General features: G+C 41.2%; 1 protein-coding gene across 1 annotated transcript in view; it reads left to right on the top strand.

Moving 5' to 3' along the window:
- Positions 1-14,095, top strand: part of ODAD2 (outer dynein arm docking complex subunit 2) — a 203,016-nt gene that overhangs the window by 138,258 nt on the left and 50,663 nt on the right. Inside the window, exons 17-18 of the mRNA XM_006139755.3 lie at positions 12,139-12,327; positions 13,407-13,628. Of these exons, the coding sequence (XP_006139817.1) occupies positions 12,139-12,327; positions 13,407-13,628 (411 nt within the window). The remainder of the gene's footprint in view (positions 1-12,138; positions 12,328-13,406; positions 13,629-14,095) is intronic.

Raw genomic sequence — 14,095 nt, 5'->3', positions numbered from 1 at the left:
TAGAGAGAGAGAGAGAGAGAGAGAGAGAGAGAGAGAGAGAGGGAGAGGGAGAGGGAGAGAGAGAGAGAAATAATAGTTTTTACTATAGGACGTAGACATTCACCAGAGAAAGAGAGAGAAGGATAGTGAGAAATCACCCCCCAGGGGGATGGCCACATTAGTCACTTCTTTTTTAGTCTCTCAGGATTAAGAGCATGTATACACACGTGCTTGGTGTAATTTTCAAGCCATCAGGTTTGAGACTCAAACCATGCAGCTGGCCATGTGGGATCCAGCCACCTTAGCCTCCATGTTACCTGCTGGCCCTATGAGATTTTAGTTTTGCAAAATATGGTAACAAAATGTATTCTCAAAATAATTTTAAAGTAACAGCACTAATGACAACCCTTATCATGTGCAAGGCACCTTGCTATATGCTTTGGAGGTATCCTTTTAACAACCCTCAGGAGATAATACTTTCATTAGCTCCATTTTACAGATGAATATGAAACAGAGAAGTTAAATAGCTTGCCCAAAGCCATGTTGTTAGGGACGTAAGCAGATATGCTTCCAGGTTTTCTTGCTATGACGCTTCAACTCTTAACCCATTGGTCTCAAACATTAGAATCACCCAGAAATCTTTAGAATGCTGGCTCTCACTGTCCCCCGCCCCCCCCGCGCCGCCCCATGCCATATTCATTCCGATTCAACTAGTATTGAGTACAATTTGGGTGAATTTGGGTCTTTGTCCATCTGTGCTGCTGTAACAAAATACCACAGACTGGATACTTTATAAAGAGCAGAAATGTTTCCAGTTTGGGAGGTTGGGGAATGCAAGCTCGAGGCACTGATGTTGGTGTGGCTTGTCTCTGTCCATGTGTTTATGTTCTCTCCAAAATTCATGTGTTAAAACTTAATCAACAGGGCCAGCAGGTGGCATAGTGGTTAAGGTGTTGGACTCACACACGGCTGGCCAAAGTTCAAGTTCTGGACCTGGTGGCTTGAAAATCACATCAGGCATGTACAATGAAGTTTGGGACTCACTTTCAAATAATATTTTCTGCCTCCCTAAGTAAATTTTTGAACATAAGAATGCTTGCATTAATTATTTACTTCAAAGTATCTAGTAATCAAACTTGATTGGTTTCTCTAAGTATTATGTAGAAATATTTAAATTTTACAAGGTCAAATGTACATCTAAGGGGCCAACAGGTGACGTGGCTATTAGGGTGGCAGGACTCCCACCTGACCAACTGCAGTCCGAGTCTGGACCGGGTGGCTTGAAAATCACACTGGGTGCCAGTGTGCGCATGCATGCCCAAAATCCCAGGAGGAGAATAGAGGAGAAAGGATTGCGGTATGGCCATCTCTCCTTGGGGGGTGGGGGTGATTTCTCACTTTCCCTCTCTCTGTCTCTGTCTGGTGAGTGCATGTGCCTTATGACAAAAACCTAAAATAAACATATAAATAAAAAAAGTAAAATCTAAAACCTTATTTATTTTTTTAAGTTTATTTCTTGAGACAGAGCCAGAGGGCACTTTGAAAGGGCCTTCACATCGCAGTCCAACCCCCAGTACCATCCTTCCCCCAACACTGCAGCTAGCCAGGATTACAGACACACTCACAGGGATACCTGGGGTGCTCAGGGCAACCCTCCACCCGGGACTGCGAACCCAGAGCCTCTCAGTATAGCCTCCAGCATCGCATAGCAGCACCACCACAGCCGAGCCTACAAACTTCTCTTGTGTGTGAAAATGGTCCAACATGATGACTTGCGAGGAGCTCGAAATGCCATATGCGCGGGACAGGGGAGTCCTGGCTGTGTCATGTTTCACTTGTAAAGACACTGATTTCAGCTGACAGCGAATCTCAGTGGGAGCAGACAGAGGAGCGGCAGCTGATCTAGCGCGTGCCCTTGGCTGCACCTGTGGAAGCACTGTGTCTACCTTACAGAAGGCAAGAGTCCCACTGCACTTGCTCTGGTCAGGCCACATCTGGAATCTGGCATGCAGTTCTGGGCGTGTTTTAGGAGAAACTGATCAATGAGAGAGGAGACCTATGAAAATCATCTACTATGAAAACTGGCTAAAGGTATATAGCACAGAGGATGAGGGAAACCAGACAGCTGGCTTCAAATATTAGGAAAACATCCATGAAGGCAAGGATTAGTTACAGTTAGTATAATGTTCTATTTCATGTTCATTATGAGTTAGACTCTTATCAGGGGAATTGGGATGCTAACCAGATATTTGTAGGGAATAATTGGGATGCTAACCAGATATTTGTATGGAAAAATGTAATCTAACAGACCCAACAAGCAGACTTTTGGAAAACAATCTCTTCGTCAATTGAGACTCACTGTTTTAGAAGTATAACCCTTTATACAGCTGATTTTTTTTTTTCTGTCAGGATTACAGTCTCGAGTATTATTCTTAGCTTAGCCCATACAGCTCACTGTACAGAAGTAACTCTGAATCTGAGTAGGAAATTGCTTTATTCATATTCATCTGTGGCTTACTGAGAACAACCAGGAAAAAAATGTAAATAGATATACATTTTTAAAATGTAAAAATATGTGTATATATGTAGATATGGAACTATAGACATCTATATACACATGTAGATTTATAAATAATAGCTTTTTTATGATGATATGACTTTAATTCATTTTAGCACCTTGTTCTTGTTATAGAATTATTTAAAATACATCACTTGTCAAGAATGTCCTGTAATTAAGCCTGTAAGCCTCTCAGTGGTGCCTCCCAGTATGGGCCCCCTCATTAAGGGAATATTGTACCAAAGTCAGAATGAGCACAGGACCTGGTAAATGGAAAAATCACAGTTGTCTGTGAGGTTTAAGAAAAGCATCTCGAATTAGGCTAGGGAAGTCGAAACAAATTCAGAACCATTCCATTTATCCTCTTTGATTTCTCTTGTGATTCGACTGGGTGAGGCCACCCTGAAAGCTCAATGCATTTTTTTGTATTGTAAATCTAAACTATAGGGACTGGAACATTTCTTTCACCTAAAACTAATTTATATTATTTATTTCAATTCATAGGAAAAAGGATACTCATCGATGTTCTAATTTTTATTTTTGAAGACCCGTACTGGGGAATATAATGCAGTTCTAAATCAGCATTTTTTTTTTTTTAGGTGTAGGACTTGTTAACTACTGAGAACAGAACAAGGATCTTATTGTGATAGAGCAACACAAACAAACTCTGTTCTCCTTGAGTATATAGAGGTGGCATTTAGCATTGTAAAAGGATTTCATTGATTGAATATACTTTTAGGACAACATTTGCCTGTTCAGCTTTGGTGTCCCCAACTTGCTAGTTTAACAGGAATGTAGGATATTTGAAGTTTTTATGCACAACGTGCTATTGGGTTGTCCCAAAAGTCATGATGCATTTTTGCATAGAAAAATACATCGTGACTTTTCAGGTAGCCCAATATTTTAAACTCTCTTTCACATACTATATTATGTATCATCAAGTGGTCTCTATGTGGCAGAATGGGGGTTTTGTGGCTCTTCTGGTCAAAAAGTTTGTCTTAAGATATGCTACTCTTGCCTTGTATGTGCTGTAAAGTTGCGTTATGTGTATCTCACCTCATCAGAAAACTGCCAGCGCTTTTCACTGGATGCAAGAAAGGAATTTCATAGCCGTTAGTTTAATTGCTCTAGGTCGAAACATCCAATTTTCTGTTTTATTCATTAATCTGTAAAGAAGATCTTAATGTTTTCCTATTAGTTGATTTTAACCAAATGTCAGTATTTCGTATTTTATATTTTTCATCTAACTTCTGTATTCTACTTGATTTTGCATAATTTGGACTCGACACCTTTTTTTGACCATCCCACTTTTCCTTTAACAGCAGTATAAAGGTATTTCATTTTCTTTTTCTCAGTATCTACCTTGTTTGTCTTATGAAATGTCATTGGTAAAATATTTTCCATCTCCTTTGGAACCATTAATCTCTTGAATTGTGAAGAGTCTTCTGATTGTCTATGTACCGGGCTTAATCTGATCATTTGTGGATGCTTCCAGGTCTAAGCCCAATGTGTAGCGAAAAGAAACTAAAAGAGAAATCAGGGAGTCTAAGGTTAATTTTCAGTGTTGCTGCTCACTAGTCACGGACCTTGAGCCTCTGTCTATAAAATTAGAATTTCATGCCTCTTGAAGGCCGTATTGTGAGGATCGTCTGAGATCATGTATGTCCTTTGTAAACTGCAAAAAAATTAGGCTATTATTATTATTATTGAGAGTTTTCCCATTACAGATGAACATTTGAATGGTGTTTTGCCATTATTGTACCCATGGTGAAATTGGTAAAGACTATTGTTTGTTTGTTTTTGTGGGTTTTGTGTGTGTGTGTGTGTGTGTGTGTGTGATTTTTTAAATAGGGACTTGCCATGTCACAATCCTCCTGTCAGCCTCCCAAATAGCTGTGACTATAGGCAAATGCCATTGGGCCAGGCTTTCTAGGGTGGGCTGGGAATCGAACCCAGGCCCCCCATATAGCCTCAGTTTGCAGAGTCCAGCATGTGCTACTGTGACTGGGCCAAAGACTAGTTTTTAAGATATGTGAGAAGGTGGAAAATGTGCTGAATATGCCCAGTCGTTCAGCATTAGTGAAAGACAGTTTTGGCAGAGTAATTACTTTTTCCAGCCTCAAATATACTGTCTCCCTTTCCATAGAAACTATGCGAGGGAACATGTCATATGTTTAATATCCCTAAATATGAAAAGAAAATAAAGAAATCTCACCTTTGAAACAAACACACACACTTTGGAGAGGCCTATAGGCTGTCGAGTTTAGCATCTCGCTGCCCCCACGGACTGTGAACGTTAGAAGACCTGGGTGAGCCATTCGCATGATCTCATTGTGACTTTGGCTCCCTGTCTCTCATACCATGCACCTTAGGAAGTTCTTGGACCAGGGGCAGATGTGATCACTTTTGTCATTTTTCCCAGGATGGCCCCAGGGCTGTGGTTTACTGTCCCTACTGATAAAGCAGCTAGAGAAGTGGGAAGTGATTAGATTCGGATGCTGACGCCAGAGGAACAAGATTGAGTTGGAATTTGGCTTGTTAAATAAATCTCGTCAACTTATATTCCATTATACACAGGCAATATTGTTTTCTCTTTGGCATTTGTGACTATGACTAGGTACTTTAGAGTCCCCTATCCCTTTTTTTTAACATAATTTAATAAACATTTATTGGATGTTCATCGAGTGACAGGCATGAGCCTATCTCCCAAGAGAGAATCAAAGAGTAAGGTCTAGAGTCTCTGTGGGTTTTTTTATTTTATTTTATTTTTTTATTTTGTAAGTTGATCTCTTTTTTCCAACAGAGAGAGAAAGAGAGAGAGAAAGGGAGATGGAACCCTAACAGAGACCTGATGCTTCAGTCTGCCCCCTCCCCTCAACCAGCCCTGGATCACAGGCACGCCCATTCCTGACATACCCAGGGAGATCTCCAGACTTGAACCAGGAACCTCCCCAGGATTGTCTCACAGAGCAACATACTTTGCCACTGCACCGCCATCTGGTCCCTGGGTATCTCTTTTCTCAAAGAGCTCACAAGTTAATGAGGGAAGGACTCTGTAGGAAGACATTACAAGGTAATAAACAAAAGGCTGCATTAACCATTAGCCATAAGTGTCCAAATCAGACTTTAGAATTAGTTGGTTCAGCGGCTCAACAAGGACCCAGGCGATTTTTCTCATTTTGTCTTGCCATTCTCAGTGTGACCTGTGAGCATTCTTTCTTAGAAATAGGAAAAACTTCCCGGAAGATTCCTGGGAGATGTTATCTCAGACCTCATTGGCCACTGGAATGAGACTTCCATGATAGGCTTAGGCCAGTCAAAGATTACTTCTGGGGTGTAGAGACATTCTCCCCATGCAAAATCAAGGCTTGGCAAGCAAAGGAAAATGGGGAGATGGATTTTGGAGATAACATCTGTAAGACTTAAGGAGGGAAGAGAGTGACCAGTACTGGAAAGGGGAGTGGAGATGTTTCATTGAGATGTTATTTAAGCTGCTATTAAAGATGAGTTGGAGTTTGCAGGGCTAGAGGTTGATGATTATGTGTATAATAGTATCTTTAACTGGACTGATGTATAGTATATTTATGTAAGAAATTCATTTTAAAAGCTGTGTTAATGTTCAGTTATTGATATATAAAATAATAGTAAAAAAGGCAGTCCATTTATCAGTGTCTTTCTAGTCGTTTTGGAGATCTGACGTTTCTTTCTTTCTTTCTTTCTTTCTTTTTTTTTTTTTAGAGGTTTTGCCTTAGGGCACATATGCTTGCCAGAGAGGGAGAGAGAAAAACACAGTGAGAGGGAAAGTGAGAAATCACTGAGATGGCCAGGGGTGATGGCCATGCCACAATCCCTTCTCCTCCATTCTCCTCCTGAGATCTTAGGCATGCATTCACATGTGCCTGGTGTGATTTTCAAGTCACTGCGTCTGGGACTTGAGCCACAGTCAGCCATGTGGGGGTCCCGTAATGTAACCACTATGCCATCTGCTGGCCCCTGACATTTATTTTCAAGTAGATTCCTCTGCTAATATCATTCCCTGAAGTCTTCCATGTTATAATAGTTTTATACTTTGAAGGTCATTTTGGTTTCAGTATTAGAACTTTGATTCATATTTTTTTCTCTTTGAATAGCTTAGATGTGTTATTCCCTTTCCTTATGATAAAATTTTATTATTGAAAGGTCTAATGATAACATCATATTCTTTCCCTTAGAAGTAACTTGGTCTTTTTGTTTGGATGGCCAAGAAATTTTTGTTTTTTAGTTAAAGTTCTGCAGCTATATTAGCATGTGTCTTTTTAAAAAAACATTCATTATAGAGCACGTGTGCATATGAGAAAGTGAGAGATTACCCTCCAAAGGGCTTGGTCACTCCACAGTTCCCTTCCTCCATTCTTCTAGCCCACCAGGATCCTGGGTATACATGTGCACCTGTTGTATTTCCAGGCCAACTGGCTGAGGATTCAAACCATGGTTAACATGTGGCTTCCAGCTCCACAGTCTGGTATGCTACTGACTGTGCCACAAGACTGGACCAGAATATGTTATTATATGATTCCATTCTAGGACTATTTTCCCAGGTATAAAAGGTAACTTTTCAATATACACTCAGGTTTTATTTTTTGCAGAAACGAGTTTTCTTAAATAATAGGTTTTTTAAAATTTGCTCTGTTAAATGGGTTTATTTTTTTTCTTGGGGACGCTTACATACATATGTTATATCTTCTCTATTCTCTTGAGTTTTTTTTTTTTATTCTTTTTCCATCATATTTTAGTCCTCACATTTTCTATTACATATACTTAAAGAGATTATCCATGATATCTGTTTATTCTTGGTTTCTTCTAGCTTACTCTTAATTTCCAACACAAATTTTTCTTTTATTTACAATTCCTGAGATGTCTTTTACCTCTCTTTAAAAATTATTTTCTTTTTTACTAATCACTTCATTTATGAACTTTATTCATTCTAATTTTGTGTTTTTCTTTCCCTTTTTGTATGTTTTTCTTTTAGTTCATTTTGAAATGTTATGTTACAGTTTCCATCTGTTTTTTAGGCATGTATTTCTAACATACTCTCATTGTCTGTAAATACATTATCTGCTCAATATTCTGTTTTTTGTTTTTAATAATTACTCCATATGGACATTGACTATAATCATTTTTATTATTCATTTTAAGTGAAATGAATTTTCCTGGTCTTTTAGAAGGGAGATGTGGACCAGGATAGCACTTCTAGTTTCATGGATCTCAAAATTCCATTCGTTATTTTCACAGTGATGGAGAATATATTCTGGCCCCTTGGCTCTACTCATCTCTTTTTAACTAGGCATTCTTATTCCTTCTTCTGTGAGTCTGCCCTGCTCAATTTGGATGCAACTCCCTGTAGTTTCTTCTCAGGGCAGGGCTTCGTCCTAGAAGGGGACTTCAGTTTGTAGTTTTAACAATTCATAGGGGGACCAACAAAAGGTAATGGTCACATAGCCGGACTCCCATGTAGCTGACCATGGCTCAAGTCATGGACCCGGCAGCTTAAAACTCATACTGGGCATGTGTGTGTGCATGCCTAAAATCCTGAGAGAAGACTGGAGAAGGGATTGCAATGTGGCCATCCTCCCTGGGGGCTGATTTCTCACTTTCAGTCTCTCTGTGTCTCTCTGGCAAGCACACACATCCCATAGCAAATATCTTTCTCTCTTGGAACCAGCAGTTGGTGTAATGGCTATGTCGCTGGACTCCCATATAGTCGACCATGGTTTGAGTCCTGGACCCGGTGGCTTGAACTCACATCAGGCGTGCGTGTGTGTGTGCCCAAGATCCTTAAAGGAGAATGGAGGAGAAGGGATTGTGGCGCGGTCATCCCCCCTGGGGAGGGGTGATTTCTCGCTTTCTGTCTCTATCTCTTTCTGTCTTTTTGGCGAGCACATGCACCCTATAGCAAAAACCTCTCCCCCACACACAAAATAAATAAATAAATAAAAAATCTTTCTCTCAATAATAATAAAGAATTCACAGGACCTAGACCTACAAAATGTTGTACCATCAGACCTTGCAGCATTACAGTCTCAGCCATTAATGATCGATTGAGAAGTCCATTCCCAGCTTCTGCTGCTGTTTCTAAATTTTCCAGTGAGAACCTAATGGCAAATTGGATTTCCCTGGCTTTCAAGGTCTTCACAGATTCTTCTCCCTTCCCTCTGCGTTTGGTAGTTTGTCCTAGTTTGCTTGTATTTTGGGGTCAATATATTTTGTCACTCAGTATTGTTGTGTATGTTGTCCTTTGTGAGTTTTGTTTGTTTCACTATATGATTTGTTCTGTTTTTAATAGGGAGATTCAATAACTTCACTACTGTCATCTTTAGAGAATTCCTCTACTCCTTCTTGAGATGAGGAAATGAGTGCTATAACTCATAGTTGACAGATATGTGAGATTATTGACAGACATGACATCTCTTGGAAGAGCTGAGCTTTAGGGCTATGCTTTTGAAGTTCCCAGATATTCTGAGGAAGAACCCTTATTGTGATTTTGAATTTATGTGTGCATGACTCATTCAGACCAACTATTTCGTTGAGATTCACATAATTGCAATATTGTAGAGGGACTTTAGGATCTGACAGATATGGATTCAAATTGCATATCTGCAATTATCATTGTTTTTATATCATTAATTCATTTCTTTGCAATTTCCCTATCCAAATCATGGAAATACTACTACTATCACCACCACCATTAATTGCCTGCTAGGGTCATTAGGACTAAAGTATGTCAGATATTTAGAGTTAATGTAATAAATTAATGTTTATAGTTTTTTTTTTAGTTATTTTTGTTTTTGTGTTTGTTTTCTTTTGCTGTAGGGCATGTGTGCTCACTAGAGAGAGAGAGAGAGAGAGAGAGAAGATAGAAAAGTGAGAAATCACCCTCCAATGTATATAGCTACACTACAGTCCCTTTTTCTCCATTCTCCTCTCAGGATTTTGGGCATGAACACATACACGCCCACTGGCATGATTTTTCAAGGCTCTGAGTCTGGGACTTGAACCATGTAGTCAACCATATGGAATCCCACACCTTAACCTTCATACCACCTGCTGGCCCAAATGTTTATAATCTTTTGATTTGATACTATCCTAATGCCTAGACATATAATAAGGTGACAGTGTAGAATACAGTTGAAAATGTAATATTTTACATAAAGAGCTTTGCTGTGGAATTTTAGAAAGAATAGCAACTGGGACCAGCAGATGGTATAATGATTGCATCTTTGGGCTCCCACACAGCTGACCCCAGTTTGAGTCCCTGATCTGGCAGCTTGAAACTCACACCAGACACATGTGTGTGTATCCCAAAATCCTGAGGAGACTGGAGAAGGGACTACAGCATGGCCATCCCACCCTGGAGGGGTGATTTCTCGATTTCTGTCTCTCTGTCTCTTTCTCTCTGGTGAGTACACATGCCCTATAACAAAAATCTCTCTCTCTCTAAAAAAAAAGAAAAAAAGAAAGAATAGCAACTAAATCTGTTCAAAATAATTTCATGAGTATATCAATTTGAAAGTGTGTCCTATCAGGAATTGTATTTGAATTTGGTATTGAGGATAATCTATCGGTGTTGCCGATACCACTTCCCCAGCAAGCAGTAGAGGCAACATGCTGCGGAAAACATTGCTTTTGCCTTTCTATTTGGGTAGAATGTGACTTGAGTCCTGCCTTCACCATTTACTCGAAGTTTGGTGTGTTATGCCCACAGTGAAAGTTTCCTCTTCTAGCTGTGAGCTGGCACGCCATCAAATTTAATGTTAACTGAGCACGTACTGACTGGTGCAAACTGCATCCACACTGGACGTGCACCAGTGAACTAGAGAGTCTCAGCCTCCTGAAACTTCTATTTCAAGATGAAAGGCAAACAAATTTGCCACTCCCACAGAGAGCAATCCGTGCTGCAAAACGGAACACACCTGGCATTGCAGGAGATGCTGCTTACCCCAGATTGGGGTTCGGGAAATGCGTTCTGCAGAAAACGGTCTCTTCATGGGTAGCTGAGGATGTGTAGGAATTCCCAAGACAAGACGAAGGCAGATCAAAAGGCATGTGCACAGTCTTGGAAACACGCGCAAGCCGTGCCTGTGAGGATCTGAATGGAAGGCCTAATGCAGAGAGCAGGGTCTCCTTTTCTCCCATGCACCTTTCCTATGTTATGATTTACACATTCTGAACTAGAGAAAGAATCCTCTCGTCTCTCCCTCTCAGCTGTGTTCCATGATGATGCCTCTTGCTGCACAGCTCCTCATCCCTTAGGCCTTAGCTTGCCAACGTCCCCTGGGGAGAGGCAGTCCTTGAATCTCTACCCAGCTGAGATGAATCTTCACCTCCCCCCCCCTTGGAGCTATTCACTTTACTTGTAATTTCCTAGTGCCTGTCTTCCCCATGGTTGTAAGCAGCACGATGGTGAAAGACTACACACAGTCAGTCTACATTTTTCACAGACTCTGGGAATTTGCCTACTTCCCAAAATGTATTTGTAAACCCCATGTCACTGCTCACAGCGCTTTGAGCCTTCACAGTGGTTCTCGGACACTTCCGGAGGTGAAATTTTTGAGTTATCCAGCGTGCATGTTTCCAGTTGGATCGAAGAAGGTGGTGCTTTGCCTCTTGTTTCGGCTCTTATGCTGTCAACACGTGTCCATTTTGCAGTCTATTAGTGCCGCATTTTTCACATTTTTATGCTTTTTGTTGACTACTTCGGTGTTTAAAACAGCCTCTGGGCGTAGTGCTGAAGTGCTGCCCAGGGTTCCTAGGTGCAAGAGGGCTGCGATGTGCCTTATGGAGAAAATGCCTGTGTTGGTCTAGCCATGGTGGTGCCGAGTAGGGGTGGTGGTTCCAAATGAGGGTGCTGCTGCGTAAGGCTGGAGACCATGTGGGAAGACTCTGGGTTTGCTCCTGAGTCCACCTAAACATCCCAGGTATGCCTGCAGCTGTGCCCATGATGGTGGCTGGCTGCGGGGTTTGGGGGGAAGATCCTGGTGTGAAGACTCTGTGAAGGGATGGTGCCCTCCCCAAGGAATGAAATAAGTAGAAAAGTAAATAGGAAAATACATGTGTTAGACAAGCCTCATTGCATGAGATTATAGTGCTGTTGGCCATGAATTCAATGTTAATTGGTTAAAAATCCATATGAAAGAAGGTGTCTTTAAATGGAAATATACATCAAATAAGGTATGTATCAGTTGACCTGAGGCTGGCAGGATCCTACCTCTGCAATTCCCCTAAGAGCAATGTTCAGCATTACAAATAACTAATGCAAGTAATAAAATGAAGTATTTTGTTAACGTCTGTGCCCTGAGTAGCTACAACAATGACTCTTGCATAATGTGAGTAAATATTGGTTGAAGCTGAATTTTGTGTGTTATGTATTTATTTACATGTATACACATGTATACACATGTATGCACTGCACAGGCATACAGAGAGATTACATAACATGGAATGAAGTTGAACTTGTTTTCCATGCCAAAGGTATATTTCCCAATCTTGTTATTACTTTCCATCTTTGAAAAAAGCCTAACTACAGGTTTGGTTTTTGTACCATCTTTATTTTTATCGTTATCTAGGATGCTGGAGAGATGGTTCGTTCCTTCGTTGGTGGTTTGGAACTTGTTGTCAATTTGCTGAAATCAGATAACAAAGAAGTTCTGGCGAGCGTATGTGCTGCTATTACCAATATAGCAAAAGATCAGGAAAATTTAGCTGTTATTACAGACCATGGAGTTGTCCCTCTATTATCCAAGCTGGCAAATACTGTAAGTAACGCGTCTTTCTGTTTTCGGTGCCTATTGCCATAAGATGCCATGGTGTGATGGCAAAAGCAGTGAGTGTACATTCCAGAGACTTTGATTCAAGTCCAATATCCACTGCTTACGAGGTCTGAGATTTGGGTCAGTCCGTTTCATTTCTCTGAAACGAGCATGTGTGAAAGTGGACTTCCAACCATAAGATGTTACTATGTGAGCTCCTTGTAAAATAGAGGCACTTTTTCCTTTGTTACTGGCAAGTAAAGTGGCGAATGTGAGTGCTATTATGTAAGTGTTAGCTATCTTCACCATCACCATCATTGTTATGATGCTATGAGAGCTGTTCTTGCCAACATTAGAAGTTAAATGCACCTCCCCTGGCTCAGCAAGCTTGGATGGATGACATTCTTGAGCTTGGCGACGCTGGCAATCACTGTATTGTTTACTTAGAGCTGTGCCAGAGAGAATAAGCAGCCAGGAGAGACAATGACTTCACCATGATGTGAGGTATGTGAGCCGAGCTCCGACTACCACTTGGCAGAAAAGTCATAGCGCTGAAGTTCAAACATTGGAAGCACTCCTGGTCTAGAAGACTTCGAGTTCCTAAGAGATCTGCCAGATTCAGTTAAGGACACCAGCTTGTTGCTTGAATCAAGGCAACAGTGTGATTAATAAACAGAAAACCAGATCCTGGTCAGTTCCGTCGTACCTGTGTGAGGCAGTTACACACAAAATGCAGGACACAGTCTGCAGGCAGAATGCAGAAAGGAGAGTGAGACCTACAACCTGCCAGTGTGTTCGCGGCAGGGTCTCCTCCCCCTGGGAACCAAGATGTGGTATCGCTGATGCAGTATTCCTAGGGTGAAGACGTAGAACCCACTTATCCTAGTTAAGTAAGCATTCTTTTCTCAATAGCCTACATCCACCTAGAATGTTGGTCCCTTGGTGACCATCCGTCATACCAGTTCCTTGAAGACACCATAAGCAGCCAGCTAGGCTCATTTGCATCTTAGTGGGCCATAAACAAAAGCACATGAAGGAGATCGCACTGGACCCTGGTAACACAAAATTTGTTTTCCTTCGTGCAGAATAATGACAAACTGCGGCGCCATCTGGCAGAAGCTATTTCACGGTGCTGTATGTGGGGCCGAAACAGAGTGGCCTTTGGCGAGCACAAAGCAGTGGCTCCGTTAGTGCGCTACCTGAAGTCTAACGACACCAACGTGCATCGGGCCACAGCTCAGGCCTTGTATCAGCTCTCTGAAGACGCCGATAACTGCATCACCATGCACGAGAACGGTGCAGTAAAGGTACGGTTGAACAGCTGTGTAGTTTAGTCCAAGGCTGGTAGACGTAGGCTGGAAAGAGACTTCCTCATGTTCAGGTTGTCCTCGAGGGAGTATTTGGAGACACAGAACTGCCTCCCTGTCGGGTGTGGCTGCATTCCAGCCATGTGTTTTTGTGGTTTGTGTTGCAGAAAAAAGGTATGGAGACTGAAGTTTTCTAAATCAAAGGCTATAAATGTATCTACGGAAATAAGTGATTATTTCATAATTTGAAGTCGGTGAAAGAAAAATGCAGCACAGGAATATCAGTAATATTCATTATTCTATTTTGATAGAGTATTTACTTAGCCCATTACAAAAAAGCATATCCAGGAGCCACCAGGTGGCATGATAGTTAAGGGCGCTGGACTCCCACATGGCTGACCTTAGTTCAGGTCCCAAACCCGGTAGCTTGCTTTCTCATTCCCCTCCTCCTCCCCGTCTCTTTTTCT

The sequence above is a fragment of the Tupaia chinensis genome, unplaced genomic scaffold (genome assembly GCF_000334495.1).
Source record: "Tupaia chinensis unplaced genomic scaffold, TupChi_1.0 Scaffold000001_1, whole genome shotgun sequence".
Taxonomy (NCBI): domain Eukaryota; kingdom Metazoa; phylum Chordata; class Mammalia; order Scandentia; family Tupaiidae; genus Tupaia; species Tupaia belangeri.
Note: the sequence above shows the minus strand (reverse complement) of the source record. Positions and strands in the feature narration are given on the sequence as shown.